General features: G+C 39.9%; 1 protein-coding gene across 1 annotated transcript in view; it reads right to left on the reverse strand.

Moving 5' to 3' along the window:
* Window positions 1-26804, reverse strand: part of LOC126426606 (uncharacterized) — a 166771-nt gene that overhangs the window by 2131 nt on the left and 137836 nt on the right. The window contains exons 14-18 of the mRNA XM_050088498.1: window positions 26605-26664; window positions 21209-21295; window positions 20468-20505; window positions 13656-13946; window positions 11581-11759 (exon numbers count right to left, since the gene is read on the reverse strand). Of these exons, the coding sequence (XP_049944455.1) occupies window positions 11581-11759; window positions 13656-13946; window positions 20468-20505; window positions 21209-21295; window positions 26605-26664 (655 nt within the window). The remainder of the gene's footprint in view (window positions 1-11580; window positions 11760-13655; window positions 13947-20467; window positions 20506-21208; window positions 21296-26604; window positions 26665-26804) is intronic.

The following is a 26804-nucleotide window of genomic DNA, read 5'->3' on the forward strand; positions in this document are numbered from 1 at the left end:
CATTTGTGAGTTCACGATGAAAAAAATTTTGGCATTTTGTGTGACTCTCAATAGTATTAAAATAGTACCACTGTATTGACTGGCTGTGTTAGTGTATTGGATAGGGTAAGGCCTTGACATGCGGAAGGTTGAGGGTTAGAATCTCACAGGTACTTTAATTTTTTTTTTATTTTCAAATTTTTATTGAAATACTTTGGTCGCTAGTTTTATTAAACTAACATGTTTAAATGTAATTTTTTATTTCTGCTCCTTTGTCACATCATTTTAATCATCATATCAGCTTCATTATTTCCTCTCATTTTTCTTCCTCTCATTCTTATTCCACTTGAAACCTTTCCTGACATGATTTTAATAAATTTTATGTATTAATTTCTTTTGTGTTATCTTCCTATTTTTCCATCCATGTTATTGCAGTCATTATCTCTATTACTCATTTTCCTCGAATATCATTTTAATTATAATCCCTTCCTTTGTTTAAGTCTTTGTCTCTATTATTTTGTCCATAGTGCAATAGCAATATAGGTTATGTTATAAATGTTTGCACGATAATTACCATAAAAAAATGTACATTTTAAAATGAAAAATACATTTACGACGTTACTGTACAGTCAATGTAAATAGATTATTTCTTCTTTTCTTGTTCAATCGGCAGATAGACAATTTCAAATATTTAAATATTATAATAGACAAATACAGTTAAATTCACATTCACAAAAATTCCATGCAGGGAAAAATATGATGTAAAGAAAAAAATGAGGACAAATGGAAAATTTCTTATACTGATTACAATGTGACAAATGAATAGAAATACATGTTATGTTTAAACTGAATAATTGAATAAAAATAATGTTCAAAGTCATTTTGATAAAGGTTTAAAAATTTAAAAAATTTAAAGCACTTGAGATTCAAACCCATGAGCTTAAGAATGTGACGGCCATGCCCAAGAAATTACACCGCACAACCAGTCTACATAATTCTTCTCCTTCAACGCCACTGAGAGTCCCTTAAAAATTCCAAATTTTTCCTCTGTTGATTACTTGCCAATGAGGCCCCAGCAGGCTGAATGGCTGCAGGGTGAAATATGTGGGACCTTAAACTACACCTCCATATAGGTGGTTCCATGAAGTCAGTCCCACCACTGGAGACCTCTCCTTGTTAGAGAGGTATTGAATCTGTTGTCCGCTGTTTTCCCTAATGTTGACTGATGAGATAGTGTGTTGTGTAAGTACATTTCCACTATTTATGGGAGAATCCTGGACATACTAGAAGGTTTCAGATAGATCATATAATGCTAAGACAGAGATTTAGGAACCAGGTTTTAAATTGTAAGACATTTCCAGGGGCAGATGTGGACTCTGACCACAATCTATTGGTAATCAACTGTAGATTAAAACTGAAAAAAAACTGCAAAAAGGTGGGAATTTAAGGACATGGGACCTGGACAAACTGATTAAACCAGAGGCTGTACAGAGTTTCAGGGAGAGCATAAGGGAACAACTGTCACAAATGGGGGGAAAGAAATACAGTAGAAGAAGAATGGGTAGCTCTGAGGGATGAAGTAGTGAAGGCAGCAGAGGATCAAGTAGGTAAAAAGATGAGGGCTAATAGAAATTCTTGGGTAACAGAAGAAATATTGAATTTAATTGATGAAAGGAGAAAATATAAAAATGCAGTAAATGAATACAAACGTCTCAAAAATGAGATCGACAGGAAGTGCAAAATGGCTAAGCAGGGATGGCTAGAGGACAAATGTAAGGATGTAGAGGCTTATCTCACGACGGGAAAGATAGATACTGCCTACAGGAAAATTAAAGAGACCTTTGGAGAAAAGAGAACCACTTGCATGAATATCAAGAGCTCAGATGGAAACCCAGTTCTAAGCAAAGAAGGGAAAGCAGAAAGGTGGAAGGAGTATATAGAGGGTCTATATAAGGGCGACGTACTTGAGGACAATATTCTAGAAATGGAAGAGAATGTAGATGAAGACGAAATGGGAGATAAGATACTGCGTGAAGAGTTTGACATAGCACTGAAAGACCTGAGTCGAAACAAGGCCCCGGGAGTAGACAACATTCCATTAGAACTACTGACAGCCTTGGGAGAGCCAGTCCTGACAAAACTCTACCACCTGGTGAGCAAGATGTACGAGACAGGCGAAATACCCTCAGACTTCAAGAAGAATATAATAATTCCAATCCCAAAGAAAGCAGGTGTTGACAGATGTGAAAATTACCGAACTATCAGTTTAATAAAAGTCACAGCTGCAAAATACTAACACTAACTCTTAAGGACGAATGGGAAAACTGGTAGAAGCCGACCTCGGGGAAGATCAGTTTGGATACCGTAGAAATATTGGAACACGTGAGGCAATACTGGCCCTACGAATTGTCTTAGAAGAAAGATTAAGGAAAGGCAAACCTATGTTTCTAGCATTTGTAGACTTAGAGAAAGCTTTTGACAATGTTGACTGGAATACTCTCTTTCAAATTCTAAAGATGGCAGGGGTAAAATACAGGGAGCGAAAGGCTATTTACAATTTGTACAGAAAGCAGATGGCAGTTATAAGAACGGAGAGGCATGAAAAGGAAGCAGTGGTTGGGAAAGGAGTGAGACAGGGTTGTAGCCTCTCCCCGATGTTATTCAATCTGTATATTGAGTAAGCAGTAAAGGAAACAAAAGGGAAGTTCGGAGTAGGTATTAAAATCCATGGAGAAGAAATAAAAAATTTGAGGTTCGCCAATGACATTGTAATTCTGCATAGACAGCAAAGGACTTGGAAGAGCAGTTGAACAGGATGGACAGTGTCTTAAAAGGAGGGTATAAGATGACCATCAACAAAAGCAAAATGAGGATAATGGAATGTTGTCGAATTAAATAGGGTGATGATGAGGGAATTAGAATTTCTGAAGAAGAGAAATTTGTTAACATCGAGTATAGATTTAAGTGTCAGGAAGTATTTTCTGAAAGTATTTGTATGGAGTGTAGCCATGTATGGAAGTGAAACGTGGACAATAAATAGTTTAGACAAGAAGAGAATAGAAGCTTTTGAAAAGTGGTGCTACAGAAGAATGCTGAAGATTAGATTGGTAGATCACATGACTAATGAAGAGATATTGAATAGAATTGGAGAGAAGAGGAGTTTGTGGCACAACTTGACCAGAAGAAGGGATCGGTTGGTAGGACATGTTCTGAGGCATCAAGGGATCACCAATTTAGTATTGGAGGGCAGCGTAGAGGGTAAAAATCGTAGAGGGAGACCAAGAGATGAATACACCAAGCAGATTCAGAAGGATGTGGGCTGCAGTAGGTACTGGGAGATGAAGAAGCTTGCACAGGTTAGGGTAGCATGGAGAGCTGCATCAAACCAGTCTCAGGACTGAAGACAACAACAACATGTACAGCAAACCTGCTCAAGAAAGACCTTCAAAGCTGATTGACATTTGCACAGCATAAATATTACCCTAGTTTATAGGCTGACCATTTGCTAGTTTATGCTGCCTCTCCCACAGCAGGCGAAGACTATTTTGGACGGCTGCCTTTGGATGCAACCAGGTTATATCGTTTTGCCCTCCCTTTATCAGGCCAGGTGGCGCAGTGGCTAGCATGCTGGACTCGCATTCGGGAGGGCGACAGTTCAATCCCGCATCCAGCCATCCTGATTTAGGTTTTCCGTGATTTACCTAAATTGCTCCAGGCAAATGCCGGGATGGTTCCTTTGAAAGGGCATGGCCGACTTTCTTCCCCATCCTTCCCTAAGCCGATGAGACCAATGACCTCGCTGTTTGGTCTTTTCACGCAAAACAATCCAATCCAAAAATCCCTTGTCTAATTCTTACTCTCCCCGCTGTGCCACCTATGCTACACTTCGTTTCTGAAGTAGATTAGTTTTGGCTTAACTTTCCCAGCAGTACCAGTTCACTATTCTGTCTTTCCCAGTCATAATTTTGAAGTATTGCTGCTCCCTTGCTGCAGTACCCTACTGGTATCCTCCCTTGTAGTCTTGCCGTGAATGCCTATAAACTGTAATACTGTATTATGTAAATAATGTGTAACTACAAAAAATACATTGTGCGATTCAACTACTGTAAGAACACGAATAGACGGATGTTAGCTGCGGAAATTTGCAGAACTACTACCTTCAATTAATATATGGACGATGCAGCAAGATTTTATCTCTCTGTTTTCTTTTTCAAATGTACTAAATCTAGTTCTAATCCAAGTTGGGCGTTAATATTTTGCAGTATGTTGATTCGTTATGTCAGTCACCCAAATACATTGATTTTCGTAGAATAAAGTATCCTGTTGGGTTGCTGATGTATGTTATACCTTTGGCAATGGTTCCACTGCATACCAACGAGATTAACATTTGCAAGACAGCACAAAGAACTACACATTCCTATGGCTCCTGTAAGACATTAACACTGGTCTGTTGTTGTTTTTTTTTTTTTTAAATATAAATTATAAATGTGTTACTGGCACATATGTAATTGATTTATCTTCAACAGTAATACACACAAAAGAGGGCCATGGTTCAAGATTTATTTTCCATATTTACTTTAGATCTTTGAAAGATTACAGATTTTAAAATAATGATGACAGAAAGTATAATTATTTTCCTAACAAAAATGTGCGAGGCAAGTTATTGAGCAATTGCTTCCTCTTGAGCTTTCAAAATTTCTTCCTCACTCAACAAGACGAGATGTATTTGAAGCAGAACTACAGAAAACTGCAAAACCAAATGAGTACAAGCAAGAAATTAGACAAGGCAATCTTATTGGCTCAGCCATTTGTGACGACAGCTGTTACATTCGCTAACTTTTTTTTTTTTTTTTTTTTTTTTTTAATAATTTTAGAAATTAAAAACAGAACACAGCACCAGGCAAGGGGCAGGTCGTGAGATGTCCGTACAGTGTTCTCATATGAAGTAAGTCCAGTTTTCAATCTAGGTAGCTCACATTTTAAGAAAATCATGGCCACACCTATACTCGGGCGCTCTTAAAAAAAGACAGAGCTGTGGGTCATGCTATGCTCGGGTTTGGTCTCCTAAATGTTAAAAAATTCGATGCTGATTCAATTCAGCCAGTATCTACTCTTTTATTTCACCTGGATTAGTGTTGCAACAGTAAAATTAATAGTAGAAACTTCTCAAACTAAGAGAATCCATCACAATTTATTCCATTTTTGTGAAGCTCTCTGGCACAATATTACCTTTGTCTATACTTAGATCTGACAATTCAAAAAATGACGACATTAATTATTACAGGTGGTACTGCATTTCTGAACAAAAATTGGAAATTTGGTATTTCTTGTTATTTAACTAGCTGAAGAATTTGAAATACAGCTATGTGTGAGTCTCTTCCCACTCAAAAAAACAATTTTGTAACAGAACCCTTCACAGTTTTTAAGCCTTCTATTACACCAATCCACCTGTCCACGGAATCACAAATCTCCGTGAGCACAACTTGAGGATGTACATGGTGGCAACCAGTGAAGGAATTTTCAGTGATTCAGTTCACTAATTTTTGTTTTAATGGTACCAGCTATATTTTTCAATCATTTCTTTCAGCTTCTCTCTGCACACCTTTACCTGGCCTACATGATCAGAGTTGCCTTCCTTTCAGAACTGAGACAGTTCTGTCCAGTTAAAGCCACTGACAAGAGATACCTTCAGCCCTCTGCTGAATTTACTGGTAAATTCAGTCTGAGTAGATGTGTCTCTTAGTTTCCAGATAACCAGAGCAGACAGATTTGTGCTGTCCGCTTCTGTCACTGCTCGCCAAGACTGGCCACCGACCACACGGATGTGAACGGCCACTTCTGATGCTTCCTATTTCTGTAGTTGGAACATAATTCTAGATTGGCACTTGTCCTGCAAAATCTGGTCCAATCGTTGAGTCCTCATGTACCCTGTCACTGAGGACAAAGGTTCTAAGTTTTATTAATTTTTCTCGTTCATTTCAGACAGACATCCCTTCCGGTGCCCTTCTTTCCCATTGTTGACACAGGACACATTAACGTTCTAGTGGTGGACATGTACAATAAGTATGAATCTCACTAAGACTACTTGATGAATCTGCTGTATAGTCTGTTAGAAGCTTAACACCATGATACCAGGTAAAGCATTTTTATTGACCATCAAAAATTTATAAGATAACAATGACACATCGGGCATTTAATTGTGTATACTACAAGCACATGCAACGAGACTGATCAGATCTTTCAAACGTTTTTTTTATTAATGGATACATATTCACACTTGTTTACTGCCAAGGAAATTTATTGGGCATTCTTTTTTAATAAATAGAAATACAAAACTCATTCACCTCATTTCCCCCAGATCCAAGCATCTAGTGAATTTATTGTCTTTTCACATCCTCAGTTGGATTCTTAAATACTTTGGCTATGTTTTTTACACATCATATTTCTGTTTCTTTGACATTTGTGCTGTGGATCTCTCGGATCCCAGAAAAACCTACAATATCCATATTCTATTAGCGACATTACATTCTCTTCAGACCACCCCATCACACCCTCAGCTCACGTCGACAACACAAGTGAACAAGACAGCAGACTAAAGCCCTCTGTACACCTATTGTCAAAGTGGAATGGATGTGAAATTCCGTTAAAAACAAAGAATCAGCACACAAGGAACCAACACTACTGAACGTGAACCGAAAGCAACTGAATGTAGTTCCTACCATTTACCCTTGAGAAAATCCTGTTTGCTGATGTTAGTCCGCTTGTGTTCAAAATGGCTCTGAGCACTATGGGACTTAACATCTATGGTCATCAGTCCCCTAGAACTTAGAACTACTTAAACCTAACTAACCTAAGGACAGCACACAACACCGAGCCATCACGAGGCAGAGAAAATCCCTGACCCCGCCGGGAATCAAACCCGGGAACCCGGGCGTGGGAAGCGAGAACGCTACCGCACGACCACGAGATGCGGGCCGCCGCTTGTGTTCACCACGGTATTAACCAGGGTTGACACAAGTAACATTCTGACCCCTCTACTGGGACCTTCTTAAAGATTTTCTGGTGTACCCAGTTGGCTGAACATCATCAGTGGCCAGTATCAGGTTCAGTTGTACAAGTGAGTTTTCCCGAGCTTATTCTGGAGAAATGGGATTGTTGGAAGAAATTTTTCCAGCTACTATTGTTAGACTGTCGTCACTGAGTAGAATGCGCTAACAGAAATAGAAAGAGCGGGAGAATGATCAGCAAAATATTTTTTTTGTGGCACAGAGATGGCTTCCTTGTAGTTACTCGTATTCACTGTGCATCGTGGATGAGTGTTTACTTCTCAGAGGGTGGTGTAGCCATGAAGCTGGAAGTCAATACCTGCCATCTCTATTTAAATTACTTTTGATATTAGAGATCACAGACAGTTCTTGGACTTCTCTTCTCTAAATTGTGCATTTCTCGGCTAGGACCCTTACGTTGTCGGTCTCTGTATCATGGCCGCAGTTCTCCTGATTTTCTGTTACCACATACTTCACATTTTGTTTCAACTACATAAGGTCTATGTCCTCATTAAATGTGCTCTTACCATTCTCTCAGTTCTACACTTTGCCACGACTACACATCACTTGGTAAACTCTGAACAGTTGGAGGTAACCAGGTCCTTCCATTTCCTGTCAAAAGAAAACTTTTCTTTGCAGTACTGAAAAATATTGTCTTTATACTATCAATCATTGACTCCATTTCAAAAGTCAATGTGACATTGGTCTATGACAGTGTCCAGCTAACCATGGAAACAAGAAGACCCTAAAGGAGAACTCAGCAGACGGACTGAAATAAGTAGTGTTTCAGAAGAAACTGAAGACGAACATCATGTTCCTTTACAACCTACAAGATTTTACCTTCAGCAACAATGGTCATTAAAGCCTGAGGGCTTACCTACTCACTGACATTTCAACAAAAGAAAGTACACAAACCAGTCCAAAAAATTAGTCACCCCTTGGAGATATTGCGCAACTGCTGTATACCACCACATCTAGCCTTGATACTGGCCTCATTTCAGCAAGGAAGTGTGTTCACAAACTTCTTCAGATATGCCATATCTAGCTGAAGCCACTCATCAAATTTCGGGGGATACTGACTGCAACATTTCACCCAATCTCCCTGACAACACCCAAAATTAAGACCAGGTGATTCAGTGGGCCAGTCATGTGTGATACGGTGCATCAGTTTTCATCAAAGCATGAATGTAAACAGATGGCCATGTGAACACACGGCTGTTGCCATCTCTGAAGGCAGGAGTGTCCACAGTTTATCCACTGTGAACATGTTGAACACTCGGTCACTCAGGAGCTATCCAGATCGACTCAAGATCTGCTCTGGCAGATTTATTTTCATCAGTACTTTTCTCCCACTGTCTGAAGCCCTAATGCTCTGAAACTGAAAACAGAAATCTAAGCACAGCACATAAACGATTTGATATGTTGTTTATATCCACAGTAATCTAAATAAGTTGCCTGGCATATTATGAAAACCATCCCTTAACATCACAGAGCCACACAACCCACCCACCCACCTACCCACCACCACACTGTGGTTTGAATGCCGCATTGTTTCATTAATGTGCTTGACACTCCGCATTATTTGAAAAGAGGCAAAATCAGAACTTGCTGGACCACACTACACACCTCTAGGATTGGATTGTTTGGGGGAGGAGAGCAAACAGCGAGGTCATCGGTCTCATCGGATTAGGGAAGGAAGTCGGCCGCGCCCTTTCAAAGGAACCATCCCGGCATTTGCCTGGAGCGATTTAGGGAAATCACGGAAAACCTAAATCAGGATGGCCGGACGCGGGATTGAACCGTCGTCCTCCCGAATGCGAGTCCAGTGTGCTAACCACTGTGCCACCTCGCTCAGTTACACGCCTCTAGTCAGGTACCGTGCTGTTTTTGTGTTGCATTCACTCTGTGCCATGTTGGCACTTATTGATAGTCGTACTGAGGGGCAATGACCTATCTTCAGGCTGGGTAGTGCTGGAGGTTCTCTACACGGTGGCTTGCTGCAAGTGAAGTGGTCTGTTGACTGGAGCGGAACAAGCTAGAAGTGAGGTAGGCGAGGTGTGGCTCATGGGCTGACAGAACTGACGGGGAACAAAAGGTGCGCTCGATGTCCTGAGTAGTGTTATTGCAAAAGTATGAATGCTTGATCGAAAAACGTGATAAGGAACATAAGGAAAGCATTATTTTGTATTCATTATAAGTTCCTATATTTCTTTAAATGAAGCTGTGAAAGGCTCTAATCTGGATCAAAAGACCAGTGGGTTCCACAATTACGGTTTGTTCGACAAAGGGGATAAATCGAGATGATTGTATTATTCTTTCATAAAAGTAATAATTTCGGATATTGTATTTGTTGTATCTAAAAGTTCTTGTCTTCATAACATCTCTTTGATTGACACAATTTTGCGGCAGTAGTTCAATTTTTAGCACCTTTATCCTGTTAGTCATTCTTATATTAACTTGTAGTCATTACATTGCACTAGTTATGCTATTTATAAATGAGGTTACTATTGTGTAATTTAATCAAGAAATTTGACAGTATACACAATCAGTCAACTCCACAACTAATTATTTTGGGTCCGATTGCCTGCTTCCATTACGAGTCGTCCTTGTCTTGTTTTTTCTTTTGCCTTTGTGTCTATCAGTGTAGAGTTGACAACTGTATTAATGGATTTGGGATGGTTTGTTAAATGTGGGCCAGATACCCTTCCTGTCGCCGCACCCCGCTCCGTATGGAATATGTATACCACAACTCTGTGGATATACCATTATTCGTGTGAAGGTGGGGTAAACGTATTAGTATGTCTACAAATCATTTAACGGGGGGGAGGGGGATGAGTCTCTGGGTACTAGCCCAGTATTCATCTACCAGGATGTGGAAAACCACACGAAGACTGGCCGATACACCGACACTCATCGTTAATCTGACAGGCGGATTTGATCCAGCGCTGGTGCATCTCCCCATCCCATACGTGGTGCATCAATGTGCATGGCTATCCAGTTGGGTGTTGTGTTGCATTCACTGACAAGAACTCCTATTGGATTTACAACCGAATGTCACTGATGAGGCACAATACACCTCTACAACCCTGCCAGTTAGGATGTTTTACACGGCGACATGTTCTTACTCAGCATTACACGGCTGCGAGTGGTACATCATTTCTTGCAGACACTGTAAATAGTCCACCTGTACAGCGAATAATCTGGCAACTTAATTCACAGTGTGGTCATGGCCATGGCCAAATGCATTGCCATTCTGTCACGTATCCACGTTGAGCCACCATACTGGGCTGATCCCATGCAAACGACTGACACACACACACACACACACACACACACACACACACACACACACACACACACACACACACACACAACCACTTCAGTAACATGAATTACATGAGTGATGGAGGGTCATATGAGCACACGGTACTAGTTCTACATCATCTACAGCACTCCGTAACAATGAGCTATCTCTTTTACAACAGTGAGTAATAATTTGCCCAATGGACTGCAACCCAATAGAATTTATTCACATAACACAGAATTAATTATAGACAATATTATGAAAAGGATATATTGTTAGTCACCATATCAGTGTCAGTTCCCTTTGGTCACACATATTATGTACAATGTGTCATTTGACAGTTCATTGTTTGCTACTCAATGCACACATCATATAGTTTTAGTGACATGATTCCGTTTTACTGATTCTGTAGCATACGATTCTTATTTTGAGCATAAGATTCTTATTTTGGCATTGGCTTTCGAATGATTTGTGACTTTCACTTCTGAATGTCACAGTTTCCCAGACAGATGAGCAATATTCCAGTATCAGTTAAAAGAGGGTTTTGTAAGTTACCATTGTTTCGGGTGGATTGCGCTTCCTGAGAATTCTTCCTATGAATCTCAGTGTGGCACCTGCCTTACCTGCAATTAGTTGTATGTAGTTCTTCCACATTAAATCACTCTACATGTACACTAACAGTTGTCTAATGACAGTATCTGTTCTAGTAATTGTTAGGCGACTGTGCAATATTTGGTAATTAGTCTCCCTGTCTAGTTACGAACAGTACATTACATTTGTTTACGTAGAGGGTCAATTACCAATCCCTGCACCAACCGTTAACCCTCTACAGGTGTTCCTGCATTTTTCAGTTTTCTAGCATTCCGACTTCTTCTTACAAAATACAGCACTGGTGAAAAGCCTCACAAAACTTCCAATGTTAAGCATTAAGCCATTTGTACATAAGGTGAAAAGTGATGATCCTCTAGCACTCCCACGGGGAACCCCCAAAGTTCTTTACGTCTGAAATTTATCTCTGTTAACAATGCCACACAGTGTTCTGTTTCCTGGAACTATCCATACTGATAACATAAAATAGTAGTTGAATGAAAATACTGCATGTAAATGGAGATTTAATACAAAAATACTTTTCAGTCAGAACTCGTGGTGTTTTAACCACCCGAGGCAGCTGAAAGCTCAAGTACATCCTGTTTTTTTAGTCAGCAACAAGTGTAAGACAACAGCTTCTCCGTCACTGGACACGAGACTCACCGAGCGTCCAGTAGTCGCAGCTTCCGCCCTGCCGGTCTCCGTCCTCCCGTGGCACTTTGACGAAGTACTTGCTGAACGATAGGCTGACACGAATCGATTTCTGCCAGGACTCCTTTTCCTGTTCCAAGTAGGGGAAGTGACTCGAGACGTAGGCATAAATCTCTGACAGTGTCACCTTCCTGCCGGACAAACAAAAGGATGAAAGTTGATTAGAAGAATACGGTGAGTCGGTACTATGGGCAGTACCTTTAGTCTGTGTGTTTCACAAGTCACCGTACCCTACTCGACTTTGTACGACTGGAGAAATAAGTAGTAGTTTTAGAGATTTCTCTCCCTTGAAACTGATAAGAAGCACTGTTGCCAATATAGCATTCCCTTATTTTATTTATTTATAATATTGGGGACTGTGAAGTGACATTCTGTTACCTCGGAAGCAAATAACACACGATGGATAAAGTAAGAATGACATAAAAAGCAGATTAGCACAGGCAAAATGGATTTTCCCAGCAAAAAGTCTGCTAGTACCTAAATTAGTCTTAACAGTAGGAAGGAATTTCTAAAAACGTATGTTTGGAGCACAGCACCATGCAGTGATGAATCACAGGCTACGGGAAAACCAAGAAAGAAGAGAATCAAAGCATTTGAGGTTTTGTGCAACAGAAAGATTTGAAAATTAGGCCACCCCAACATAAGAGAAGAGTTCTCTGCAGGACAGGTGCAGAAAGGAAAACATGGAAAGGACTGACAAGAAAAATGGACAGGATGATACGACATCACAGTACAAGAGAAAGCTGTAGAGGGTTAAAACTGTTGCAGAAAGAAGAATGTTGAATACATCTAATGAAGAACTGAGGATTTTGTGTGCGAGTGCTACACTGAGATACGAAGATTGGTACAGGATAGAAATTCATGGTGGGCCAATTCAGTCAGTCAGAAGACTGATGGTGGAAACAGAGAGAGAGAGAGAGAGAGAGAGAGAGAGAGAGAGAGAGAGAGACAGGATCCCATGTACTGTGAAGAACTTCTGTACAAAATGTAAGACTTGTGCCACAAGAAAGTATCTCAACTTGGATTTATAAGCTTGGGGTTTATTACCCGATATTTTCGGTTTTGCTGGAAGCCCACTGAGAGCGAAACCTGCAGAATGTTGCACATTCTTCTGTACGAGTTGACATTATTGACAACAAAACCGGTGGTGGGGTATATACATACAGGGATAACACTGTTAATATTCTGAAATCCCTCGACCACAGCCTGTCTGAAGATTGTGAACCGACACTGCAGATCCGCGTGACTGTCCTTTTCTGAGCTGATAATATTCTATTGAGTACACAGAGCTGCTACAAAATATAACACGATAAGAGAAAACAAAGTGAAGCAAAGTGAAGAAGCCTTTGTGTTTCAGTGACAGTGTGTGAAGCGTAGCGGGCACCGAAGTTAACCACAGACTGTTGTGAAACTGACAGAAAAGAAGAGACTGGATGCATTGACATGCTGAGTCATAGAAAGATGCTAAAAATTAGGTAGATTGACAGGATGAAAAATGAGGAGTTCTGTAAAGAATTGGTGATGAGACAAATGTGGCAACAACATTGATAAGAACAAGGGACAGGATGACAGGACACGTGTTAAGACATGCGGGGAAAAGCTGCTTCGTATTAGAGTGAGCCATCGAGGGTTCAAACTCAAAGGGATGACAGAGACTGGAACATCTCAACCAAATAATTAATCTGAGTTGAAGAGGTTTGTACAGAAGAAGAAGTCACAGTGGCCGCATCATACAAGTACAGGTCATTGTCAGTAATGTTAGGTAGAGGTTGACTGCAAGAAACACTCGTGTAGAAATACATCATCTTACACCTCGTGACCAAATCGACACTAGTTTCTATCTACCAATGTGTGACATGTCATTGGTGGTGTCAAACTTTGCCGGCATGTATTAAGGATGGTGTAGCCTATTTTAATGAAGAAATTTAACACTTAACAGCAGTGATACCAACCTGTGCGGTGATTGCCGTATGGCCATAGCGATGAGCCTCGTGTAAAAGAATGGCGGCGGCTTAGTACCGGCAGACCTGTCAGAGGCACCGTCACCGAAGAGCTGCCACTCGCCTGCGCCAACGGATGCACTGCCCGCGGTCGCTCCCCTGCTGCCGGTATTAGCACCGCTGCTGCTACTGTCGGCTGTGACATCGGATGCAGAGGTCGGTATACTGGCGTCACGCCGCGATGCTGTTACGTCTGACGCCGGAGTGGTGTTCTCCCAGTGGCTGCTGCCAGGGTGGGACAAGCCAGGTGTAGCCCGGCCAGTGCAGCCGACATCGGACACCGACAGACTGGTCGAGGCAGTGGTGGCTTTACTGTTTCTGTGGGACAAAGATAATGTTCGTAGGTTAAACATTCGAGGCGCTTGACTCTGGTTACAGAAAGACATTAAAACTGAACGACAGATGATACTTCGAACAGAAGCCAAAACATTTAAATTAATAGAAGACGCAAAATGAATGGGACACTCCAGTACACACAGAGCATGCGGAATTCTTCCTAAGATCAGAGAGATCAGAAATGAGATTTTTCACCCGTCAAACAGTTCGATACATTACCCGATGGGTTACGGATCGTACATTACATATCTGTACAAAATCGCAAAGTGGATGGTGACAGTTGTGCCTGCAACAGTATAGCCCCTCTCGGAACACTTTCTGTAGGACCGTGGACTCGACAGAGGTGCATCGGATAATGGTCCCCACACACTGCAGACGCCGGGTCCCGAGTTAGCGCTGAGGAACGAGTCGACGTGGCGTGCCCGACGCTACGGCAGCTGCAGCATTGAGGGAGGCCGAAGAGGACTTCACACATAATTCGATCACGTGCCAGCATGTTGACATCCCAGAAAGACAGTATGCCTTAAATGTGGACAAGGCACAACGGAGATCAGTTGCCATTGAACAAAACAGTTTTAAAGACTGTCCACCCTGTCGGTATTAGTGACTATGGAAATGTGTATTAACAGTTATAGTGAATGGTGGATAATTGATTTCCAAGGAGGAAGCGCTGCTGATGCTCAAGGAATGGCTGCTAAACGGGGTAATTTTGAGGACTGATCCAGTAGCAGAGTCAATCTTTTACACTTTAGATACACCCCACAAAACGAACATAAATAGAAGTATGCCAACTGTGCGTATGTAAATGATTAGGGTTGCACTTCACTACGACAGATAGATTGGTCACCAGGCCGCATTAGTGTCGTTCGCGTTTTGTGTCGTTACCGGGCCAGATGGGGTAAGTAAGGGACACCGATAGTGTCAGATGCCGAGTGATCACGACGATCCCGCAGACTTGTGTACGAAAGCAACATCGGCACCTGACGCATTTTGAAAGGAGCCTCACTGCGGGTCTCCACTCGGCCAGCAATCAGATTGTGCATCGCTCAGATCTGTGGAGCATTCAAACGTGACAGCGGCCCAATATTGAGCTGTATGGGAATGGGAGGGTAGGCACGAGTGCCACCTAGGTTCTAGTAGATCGGGCCTGACTGACTGACTGACTGACACAAAGGGTGACGACTGTACCAGGGTGTATACGTGGACAAGAAAAAAAAAAAATCCCAGATTTCCCAGTTAAATTACTCTTTCTCCCGGATGAAGATACACTTTTTCCATGTTAAGTGACAGTATACTTTTCCTTGGAATTGTAAAACTTATCAATCGTTTGAATTTTTATGGTTTTATACACTGGCGTGGTAGTTCTCGGCTCTTTAGAAAACCAAACTCAGTATTTTTTTAAAAAAACACACACAACACGTTTTGGGAAGATCTTTGATGTGGAGTAACATGTACGCTGATATTTTCGTATCACGAAAGTGTAAATTTAAATTCCACCAAACGCCACACGTTACTGTCCGAGGCATTGAAATCAAGATTGCAATGCGCTTTTCTAGCCAGTCATAGCTCATGTCATGTGAGTCAGCCGATGACAGGAGATATTTGAGCATAGGATACGTGATGTAGTCAGGCAATAGCGATATCGCTTTTAAGTAGGGCGTTCACACAAACAGGAAACGTTAATGGTTATACATACTGTTACTACAAGAAAAGCCGAGATTTCACATATTATCTTGGTCTCTAAGATTAATAAGCTGCAAGAGAAGCTAAGCTTTCACATATAATGTTGATCTTTTTTGTTACACTTTAAGATACATCCCACAAATGTGCCAGTAAAATTTTTAATGAAGACATAAATCTCTTGATCTTCTGGGCTCGAAATTTTTCTAAATGTTTGTACTCAAAGAGCTGATTTTTAAATGAGAGTCAAACGCTCTGATTTAAGAAATTCATCATATATTCTTGCACATAGTTCATCTTAAACAAAAGGAAATTTACTCTTAAAATAACGCTTTTCAAATAACCATTCACAATATTTTCCCGCGACCTGCTAGAAATAGGTTCGCCAAAGAACAGGGGTCACCCCGCATGCGCAGCTTCTAGGATGCTGGAAGCGCGTATGTTCGTAAGTGTAAGACATTAAAAGATCTTACATTATGTCATTAAAGAAACAAGGCATCAGAGGATGCTCCAAGAGCATCGGGATTTCGTGAACCATACTAAAACACATAATTCGGCTTAAAGTGCACATTCGTATGTGCAGAGTCAGATGTAAATTTTCTTGGTGTACCAGTACTGTATTATCTAATGTTTGGTTCTTCATTATGGCATAATGTCATACGTGCTAGATGATGAAAACACGCACTTTTGAAGTGCAGCGAACAGTTGAAAGTAGCCAATAGTGTGGAATTAAACACTTTGTTTCAAATAAATTGACTGCCTCATCGGAAAAGATTAATAAAGCCAAATTTCTTTAGCAAATCGACAAAAATAACTTCATTGTTCTTCAAGGCTATTAATACTTGACTGTCAGAAAGGTGGAAATAAAATAAAATCTGAAACTAATAACATATTTTAGCGTTCCGTACTGATGTCAATTTATTCACTTGATAGCTTCCGGCCAATTTGTTTTCACTTGACGTGAGAGCAATAAACGAAGAGGAAACAGTAAAATCATTAAACGTAAATGCCGGTCACATAGAGATTATCCACTTTCCCACTAACTCAGACTGCTCCCTGCATCAGGAGAAAAAAAAAAAAAAAAAAAAAAAAATAAGCAATCAATATTGGATGGGGTAATTTGTAACCGGCAGAACAAGAACTCTTCAAAAAATTTGCACTCTTTATTGCCTACAGCTAATATCTCATTTTTTTGGCTGACATGAAATGATATATAAGATACATGAAACCAGTAGAAGAGACAAGCAAGAGAGTACTTTTTCTTCAGTCCGTAAGTCCTAGCATTTTTCTCTCCAACCTTGTCACAGCTTTACATGGCTCGCTTTCCTTTCTGGGAAAGAATCTATTAGCTCATCAAAGATCGTCAAATGTTTTGCTACATGAAAAAATAAATGTCGTTGTCTAATACTGAAAAAGCTGTTAATACAAACAGTACCCAAGACTTGTGTGGTTTCTCTATCTGATTACATGTATTTTGTCACGGTCTGCTAGATAAAACGAAATAGGGCTGTCTAATATTGCAGCTATTGTAACACACACCAAATAAACGAGACTGTTTTGGCACAAATGGTCATTTTTATAACACAAGCAAAAAAAATAATTCACAAAGTACCAATATCAAATGCTTATTAGGCCTACTACAAGCAAAATGTTTTCTGTTCGGAAATAGTTTCACATTTCATTCATACGCTCCGGCTTCTAAAGCACGAGATCGAAAAGTAGTAGTACGAAATTTTTATATAAATTTCGAATCGTCTTATTCTTCCATAATTTGTGTGATGTCCCCGTTTCTTCTCCTTCCTCGTCCCGCCAAACAATCTTGTTATCACTAATTCTGTAACTTATGATCCGGTTAACTTCGCTAACAATCAACGGTTTAGTTATCCTGCGTTTTATTCTCCAGTTAGGCGTTATTACGTGTTCATACAATGTCTTTTCCGCACTACTCAGGCGGCTGGTACCGGGGACAGTACAACTGGCCCTATTAGTATAGAGATCTGGCTAAAAATTTTCTATCAAAATATCATTTTCTTGGATACACCAAGAAGAAAATATGTAATCTTTCTTACCTATCATTCCTGTTAGTCATTTATTTCCACTCTGGTAGTCTGAATCTATGGATTTCGCTGGTAATTATATCAGCGCTGATCATTTGCAAACACAGTCAACCATATAAACAAACAGCAACTGCCATTCACCCGTTCAGCTTTATTCCACTCAGCTCGTATAGCCCCGTCCCCTTCTGTCTGCAGGAAAGTTTATTTCTAGATGCGACAGGATTCCCCTTGCAGATACATGACGTACATTATACACGCATTCAAAATTCAACTTATGATTCATTCAGAAATATGTTCTAAAATGTTAAAAAACCAACAGGGATGCGTTTCAGAATCATATGAATAATCGACAGTCCAACGTGCGCTGGATACTAGGTGCTTTGTGAAACAAGGATTTTACCCTCAAGAATATGAATTTGGCGACCCCTCCCCATTCCCTGAAATTGCTGCCCAGGGTAGATACCCCGGTTTGCCCCCAGTGAATCTGGCTACTTGCACGCGCCAGTAAAATTTTTCCGGGTAGCATTTTGCTGCTGCTGCTGCTTATACAGGTAACGGTCACACTTCTGTAGCCAGAAGCGGGAGAAGGTACTACACATGTGCGACTCAACTGCACATGCGTACGAGCCCGCCCGCAACTGCTCAACGAATCTAAAGTAAACAGTTGTGATGTCATGCTCATCGGAGATGGAGGCAATTTGTTGTTATGATGCATTGAACAGTCTTCCTAAGGCCTTTAACACATATTGCTATTGGCAGACGCTTGTACAAGCACTGTGTTTAGCTGTTGTATATGGCGCATTTCCTTTGCAACTTAAGTTTTATTTTATTTATTTTTTTCCCCCCCCTGTCGTTCATGTTTTATTGCTGCAGTATTATTCTGCAGTAGTGGGACACGTAATATCCTTTTTTTAGAGTATTGTTTCTTACCAGCCAAAATTACAAAAATTTAACTGAAAGCTAAAACAAAAAAATTCCCAGAAGTCAAAAAAATTCCCGGGTTTATCCTGGTTTTCTCCCGGATGAAAAAATTCCCGGGTTTCTCCCGGATCTCCTGGTTCGTAGACACCCTGTGTACTGTGCACGAAGCACGTCGTGTCCCCTCACGTCTGTGGAACAGGCAAAGGACTCCCTGCCACATTTTGTGCCAGGCTGCACCACTGGTAGGAGCCTTATAGCAGCTGGACTAGGGAATGACCCCAACGCAAATGACTGTCTTTGAAGTGTTGCCACGACTGGCAAGCATAAACTGCAGACAAATGACACTGCCTCGCATACAGTGACGAACTGTGGCTCAGAACTACTCTGGACGACCATTTGGTAGCAACCTGGGGAGAGGCACAGCAATGTCACTCATGGCACCACTGGGTGAGGAATCGCCGGATACGAATTCGGGTCGAGACCCGTAGTAGCCGAGTGGAACTCTGGTGGCAAAACAGTACACCGCAGGTATATCGGATCCCCACGTGTTACATTTCGTGCGACAGTACTGCGTCGTCCTCAACTGTCCACACGTGGCACCTGCCTCTATGACCCGTCTGTGGGATTTTGAGGTACTCCTGGGGCCAGCGAGAACCCCAGATCTGACCCTGAAGGAACGTGTGCAACCCCGTCTGACAACCTCTCTATCTCCGTGCCCGCATCCACGATTACGTGGACCGATTACAATAGTTGTTAGCAAACTTGCCTTAGGAGAGGATATGACAGTTTTATGACACCAACCACAACCAAATCAGTGCAAGCAAGCTTAGAAGGTGTAACAAATCTACTAAACACACTGTCTACACTATGCCTGTCCATCCTGTTCAGGACTATTACTGTTCTGTGTAGAATCCTTACTACCAAGAATTGGAGGAGAACATTCAAAAAGTTCAAATAGGAGCAGCATCTGGTAAGTCTTCGCTGACCTGCAGTTCTGGTGACTTTTCCAAACTCTGCCTCTTTCTCTAAACCTCTCCAGTCCTTTTCCTTCACCCCTCTTCCTTCCCATTCGCCTGAAGGAGGAGCCACTGGCTCCATGAACTTGCCTAATTATAACATCCTTTTCCATGTTTATACTGCCACCACTTGCTGCATAGATCCCCCCCCCCCACCCAATCCAATTACATTATTTTGTCAAATATTGATTGTTTTCATTGTTATAAGCTTTATTTACTGTTTCTTTTTATAGTGATGTTCAACAACAAGCATCACATTAGAACACTGATATCTTTTTAACATGGTTTCACAAAAAGAGCAAATCTAATTGCTGTTAGAAAGAAACTAAAACAATTAGTTATTTCAGATCTTTTTTTAATAGGCAAAATTTAAGTTGCTTTAATTTCACATTTTGGACAATCTACAAAGAATGACAGTAAGAGTAATTTATTCACTTTTGCTTGTTGTATGTCCTCTGCTTTCCTGTATTTTATACTTTCCTACATGTAACACTTTTTGGAGCAGTCCACTAAGAAGTGTAAAAAGGGAACTTTACTGCATTTATTTTCTATGCATAATGTACAGTTATATGTAAGGTGAATATCTAAAGGAAGGAAGATTATCATTCTCCAACCTGTCAACATCAATGTCACTAGAGAAGCAGCGTAAGTTTGGATTGGGAAGGAATGGGGAAGAAACTGGTCATGTTCTTTTCATAGGAACCATCCCAGCAGTTACCTCACAGTGCCAAATTTCTAAGGGATAGTCTGGGTAGATACAGAAGAAACTACGACAGACACATCACCGCCAGGTAAAACTAATGTGCCAATAAAACAATGAAGCTTTTACCGTGTCATATCTGAAGTGTGTCCTCTTGTGTCTGCCTCCTGGAACAATTGGAGATGGTTTCAGTTTACAAATTCAGTGAGACTTCACAGTAAATAAAGGAAACTATACTAATAGCTGCAGATAACTGATTATTCATCAAGGTTTCTTACTGGTAATATGTATCAAAAGTAATAAAGCATGTACATTGTACACAGTGAAAATTGCATAAACTACTCACAATGTATAACATCACTTGCACTTCATGTTACCTGATTTTACCTACTTTTTACACTTTCTCAACATCCTTTACACACTACTACTATTATTACTACTACTAACAACAACTATTAATTATTTGACAGCTGGTAAAAACTCCTGTTAGGCATTTACATATTTAATTTTATTACCACTTTGTTTGGTGTTTTTAATTCACTCTGCAACATTTCTGACATTCCATAACACCCTACCTACTGACAGGATCATACATGGTACAACTTACAACAATGCATCAGATGACAAAATCTCTCACTGTGAAGGCTTGAAGTTGCATGCATCAGGATGACTGATTCAAATCAGTCCACAGCTGCGGAAAACCAAGTTTGTCAAATCTGTAGCGTGCTCAGATTGTCCGAGTTACTTAACATGCTTACCACTTGAAACAATCCAGGAGGCCAGTGTAGCTTACCAAATACTATGCACACAGTAAACATAACCTACCACAACTACAACTCTACAGGAATTCTCACATATGTGGAAACTTACCTCAATCTCAGTTGAATCCACCCCTAAATATACGTCTGGATCCTCTTCATTACAGTCACTGAACTCTGGGACACATTCTTCAAAAACCTGGAAACAGGAAAATAATTCATGTTAATTGAAGCTATAAGCAGATTTACCATATAGTATTAGGCTCTTATTTTAAAGGAAAGGTAAGAAAAAACAGAAACCCTAATTTGTGCATTATGAAAACTTTTTTAAATGGAAAATTCTGTATTTTCATTGGTGAGCTGCAAGTTCATCTCTGAACCCTTATGCCGCTCTCACACGGAATGTGAAGAGTACTGGTGACATGAAACAGAAAATATTTTGTTATCTTGCTACATGAAATTTAATCATTCACACACATAAGAAACATATTAAGTACTGTCGAATTTTGAAAATGTGCAATCAAATGGGAACAAAAATGATGCAAGATCACTTTTTATGTCATAGGCAGAAAGAAACCGATGCAACATTGAAACAAAGTTTATTTAAGTCAAAGACCCACAATTGGTAATCATCCCGTGAAAAACTAAAAACTATGGAAATATGTTGTTTGGGAACCACATACACATTAAAAGAAAGAACATATTCTTTTGATACAGTTTTAAAAAATAAAGATTTAGAAACGGATGCCGGTGTTTAAAAGTGCCACAACATCATAAAAAGCAAAGGTACAGGAAAGGAATATAAACATCCACTTGTGTTTTACACAACAAATGACTGTGTGATTGTCTGTTGGTCATTCAGAAATGTAAACCACTTGAGATTAACCTGGAAAATGTAGAGGAAAACAAGTAACAAATAAAAATTTGATGCGTTTTGTGCTTTTAATTAGCACAGGATATTTCATAGCATTCTGCTTTCAAAACCTATTGATCTTTATTGAAAACCCACACGGACATAAAAATTTAACTTTTCACAAATATTCAAAACTTTGTTCGCTGGTTAAAAACACTTTGTCAAATGATATTTGTTCAGCAGGGAAATGAATACTTTTGTAGCTCTCCCTTTAACATTTTGCGGACTACTGAACCTGTTGATGTATCCAAACACTTTCTTGAATATTTCCTCAAAACATCTTTAAGAATTATTAATGAAGCAAACACAGCTACTGTAATTCACGAGTGTCCATCTTTGGAATCACAATCTGTATGATTTTGATTGAATGAACTGTGGGTTGTTCGTGAAACATTGTAAATTAACTAAACAATCCCCATTTTTTGCCTTGTTTCACAGTTTTATTATTAATGTTACTACACAACCAAGATTTCACGTTATACGCCCATTTTCAAGTACATTACTGATTTCCAAAGATGATAATGCACACTTAACATGATGACAAAGCAGAGATAATCATCTCAACCTCTTAAGGTATCAGTCCATAGCTTAATGTAAAATTGCATCAGTGAGCATTTTTTAACAAATTACATAGATAATTACACAGTTCAACAACTACACTAACATGACTAAAGTTACACATGAGTCACGAACTTTTTAAATGCAATGGACTGGGGCCGAAAGTTTTGCTTCTATCCTGGGGTTGTTATCTCATATCTCATCTAAAAGCGGTGAATAATTGAATTGGGTTTGCTTGTTTACTAATGGGTGTGGGGATGCACACATCTGTCTTCTAATGTCTAAAATTTCTAATTGGTTGAGTGAGTTTAGCTCCCTTTTCCTATGTGTGTAAGACTTGTACATCTACTATGTGTTTGTGGTTATTGTTTAGGTAATGTTCCGCAAAGGCTGAAGCAGGTTTCTTCAATCTCCAGCTTCTGTGACGTTCTTTAAGCCTGTTGCAGACTGAACTCCCCATCTGTCCAATGTCACAAGACTGACACTCAGGGCATGAGATTTTATAAACCCCACCTTTTGTGATGGCCAATTTGTCTTTAGCATTGAACAAACAACTACATATTGTCTGAGGTGCATAGAAAAACCACAGAGAAACCCTTTGCCTTCAAAATGTTACTTACCCCATTTGATGTTATCCATTTAAAAGGTGATCTGCAGCATTTCTTTACGAGTTTGTCTGTGTTTTTCACTGGGGACAGTAGGGACCTGGCTTGCTTCATTCCTCATCTTTTTACTTAAAATTTTATCAGTGATGTTGGTGTTAAATGCATTATTTGTGGCTATTGTTTTTATTGTGCTAAGTTCGTGGTCAAACTATTCTCGTACATAGGTATAGAAAGGAGATGGTGGATCAAGTGGTAGACTGCTGCACGTTTAGGCTGTACAACGTTGGGAGGAAGCCGGGATGAATGTGTCAGTGAAGGAGTCTATTCGGCATTTTTAAATTTATGGTTACTGTTTTCTATCTGTAACCTAATGTCCAGTAAATTTATGCTGCCTCCCCACCCCCATGAAAGTGCAGTGTGCAGAAAAATTCAAGCTGGCACAGGAACAACAACAACAACAACAACAACAACAAGCACTGCATCAGAACAACATTGAGTTCGTAGTCATGAAGGAGTTTAAAACTATGATTGAAAACAGTAATGCGATTGTGACAAGGTCAGATAAGAGAAACTGTAGTGCTGTTAAATAAAACAGATTACACAACAAAGCAGAAGAGTTTTTCCAGTCAGTGCAGCTACAAAAACTACACAGAGACCCACCAGCTAGTTACAGTGATCAGCCTAAGCAGGTAGTAAACAAATGATACAACATCTTCCCTGAATACACTCATAAAGAAATGGTGTAGATCACTTTTTATATGGATAACATCAAATACGGTAAGTAACATTTTGAAGGCAAAGGGTTTCTCTGTGGTTTTTCTATGCACCTCAGACAATATGTAGTTGTTTGTTCAATGCTAAACACAACCAACCAGCAATCACAAAAGGTGGGGTTTATAAAACCTCATGCCCTGAGTGTCAGTCTTGTGACATTGGACAGACGGGGAGTTCAATCTGCACCAGGCTTAAAGAACATCACAGAAGCTGGAGATTGAAGAAGTCTGCTTCAGCCTTTGCGGAACATTGCCTGAACAATAACCACAAACACATAGTAGATGTACAAGTCTTACACACATAGGAAAAGGGGGCTAAACTCACTCAACCAACTAGAAATTTTAGACATTAGAAGACAGATGTGTGCATCCCCACACCCATTAGTAAACAAGCAAACCCAAATCAATTATTCTCCTCTTTTAAATGAGATATGAGATAACAACCCCAGGATAGAAGCAAAACTTTCGGCCCCAGTCCATTGCATTTAAAAAGTTCAAATGGCTCTGAGCACTATGGGACTTAACATCTGAGGTCATCAGTCCCCTAGAACTTAGAACTACTTAAACCTAACTAACCTAAGGACATCACACACATCCATGCCCGAGGCAGGATTCGAACCTGCGACCGTAGCAGTCACGCGGTTCCGGACTGCGCGCCTAGAACCGTGAGATCACCGCGGCCGGCGTTTAAAAAGTTCTTGACTCATGTGTAACTTTAGTCCTGTCATGTTAGTGTGATTGTTGAACTATGTAATTATGTATGTAATTTGTTAAAAAATGGTCATTAATGTAATTTTACATTAAGCTGTGGACTGATACCTTAAGAAGTTGAGATGATTATCTCTGCTTTGTCATCATGTTAAGTGTGCATTATCATCTTTGGAAATCAGTAATGTACTTGAAAATGGGTGTATAACCTGGAATTTAGGTCGTGCAATAACTTTAATAATAAAACTGTGAATCCAGGCAAAAACAGTGTTTGTTCAGTTAACAATTTGTACGATTAGTGCATCTGACTTAGCTGCCAACTGCCTTTGACGAGTGCTGCAGTCAAAGGTAATACAGGCAAACACAACCCTCGTCACTACTTCTGAGCACTGGACCAAAACATGCTGGTAGCCAGAATCACATTTACATCAGTTTCCATGTCTACACCTACATCCACATACGTAGGCTACTCACAAGCCACCATGCGGTGATGACAGAGGGAATCTTGTATCAGCACTTATCATTCCCTTTCATGTACCACCGACAAATGGAGAGATGAAAAAACCTACTTGCATATGAGCCCCAATCTCTCTCATATTGTCTCCGCTGTCCTTAGGTGACATGTACATTGGCGCCACCAGAAATATTCTACTGTCAGCCACAAATGCTGGTTCTCTAAAACTTTCTAACTAGTGTTTTATGACATAAACGTCATCTCGCCTCCAGGGATTCCAATTTTTGTTCAGTATCTACATAGTTGCATCCACCAGTAAAAAAACGAACAGCATGCTTCTGAATGGCCTTGATTTCTACCTTTAATGTGACCTATTGGGGATTCAAACAGTCAACCATTTGCCTTCCCTATTATCAACAGTATATGCTCATCCCATTTCATATTGCTCTGCAACATTACACTCATATATTTAATCGACGAGACTGCATCACGAAGCAGACCTACTAATAAAAATTGTATTGCTGTAATGGCATTGAATACTTTAGCCAAATTATGCTACCCTGTCACTATGAACAAAAATGTTCATTAATTTGAAAGGTGACTTACTGGCAGAAAAGATGTAATATCACCAACAATTTCATACACAGTAGTAGCTAGATAAATTGTTTCATTTTTATATATAACACCACTGACCATCCACTTTTCTCCTCTTTTGTTCTGAGTTTGCAAACTGCTGGCATAATATCTGTACTACCGTACACTTCTGGCAATGACAGCAAGCAATCTACTTCTCTGCAGCAACTTTTAACATACCTCCAGGAAGGGAAAGGTATTTCTCTGTGCTATTTACTGAACATAAAGACTTACTGAATATACAGAAATAACTGTTTTCTCCCTCCGCACTGTCAAGATTTAATGACTTAGCAACAGGAGGGCAACAGAATTGGTAGAAGGGAAGTAACCAATTGCCCTTTTGTGATACACAAATGTTAACATTTTCGAAATGGTATTTTGTTAGAAGTGATATCCAGTAATTTCCTCAGAAAAAGAAATTAAATGGTTCTGCCACCTTTCATAAACTCACAGTTTACAACACCTTACCTAAACTGTTAATATTCTTTTCTTCAAAACACCTATAATTCCACCAATTCAAATTCATAGTAACCACGGCACACTAGCATCCTCATCCAATTGGCACCAATACTGTGTACAAGGCGGGCAGTGTCACTGGGGTCACAGATTGCTTTATTTAGTTGTCTGTGTGCTTACGTGCAAATATTGACATCCCATAATATTCATTATTTCAACATGAGTGATCTGATAATTTCCACAATATTACAGTCTATTTATACACTAGAGGAAACAGCACATGTATGTAGAGTATACTGCACCTCTATCCATTCGCTCACAGAAATATAGGTAGCTTAGAACTAAATAACTGCTAAGAATATTAATGAGACAAACAAAGAATGAATTTGACATGCAGCAGCTACATACCTCTTTCTTAATGCTCCGTGGGTCACAAATGATAAGTTGATTATCAGCAAGTGGATCAGTCTGTAACAAGACAATGAGAAAAATAAAACAATTTTAATCATTGTGATTCCAAAGTGTGTAATTACCTGTTAATTTTGGGATTACAAAGATTTGCACATATAACTTGTACAGAAATGTTTCCTGAGGGGAACCTGTACAAC

The sequence above is a fragment of the Schistocerca serialis genome, chromosome 11 (assembly GCF_023864345.2).
Source record: "Schistocerca serialis cubense isolate TAMUIC-IGC-003099 chromosome 11, iqSchSeri2.2, whole genome shotgun sequence".
Lineage (NCBI taxonomy): Eukaryota > Metazoa > Arthropoda > Insecta > Orthoptera > Acrididae > Schistocerca > Schistocerca serialis.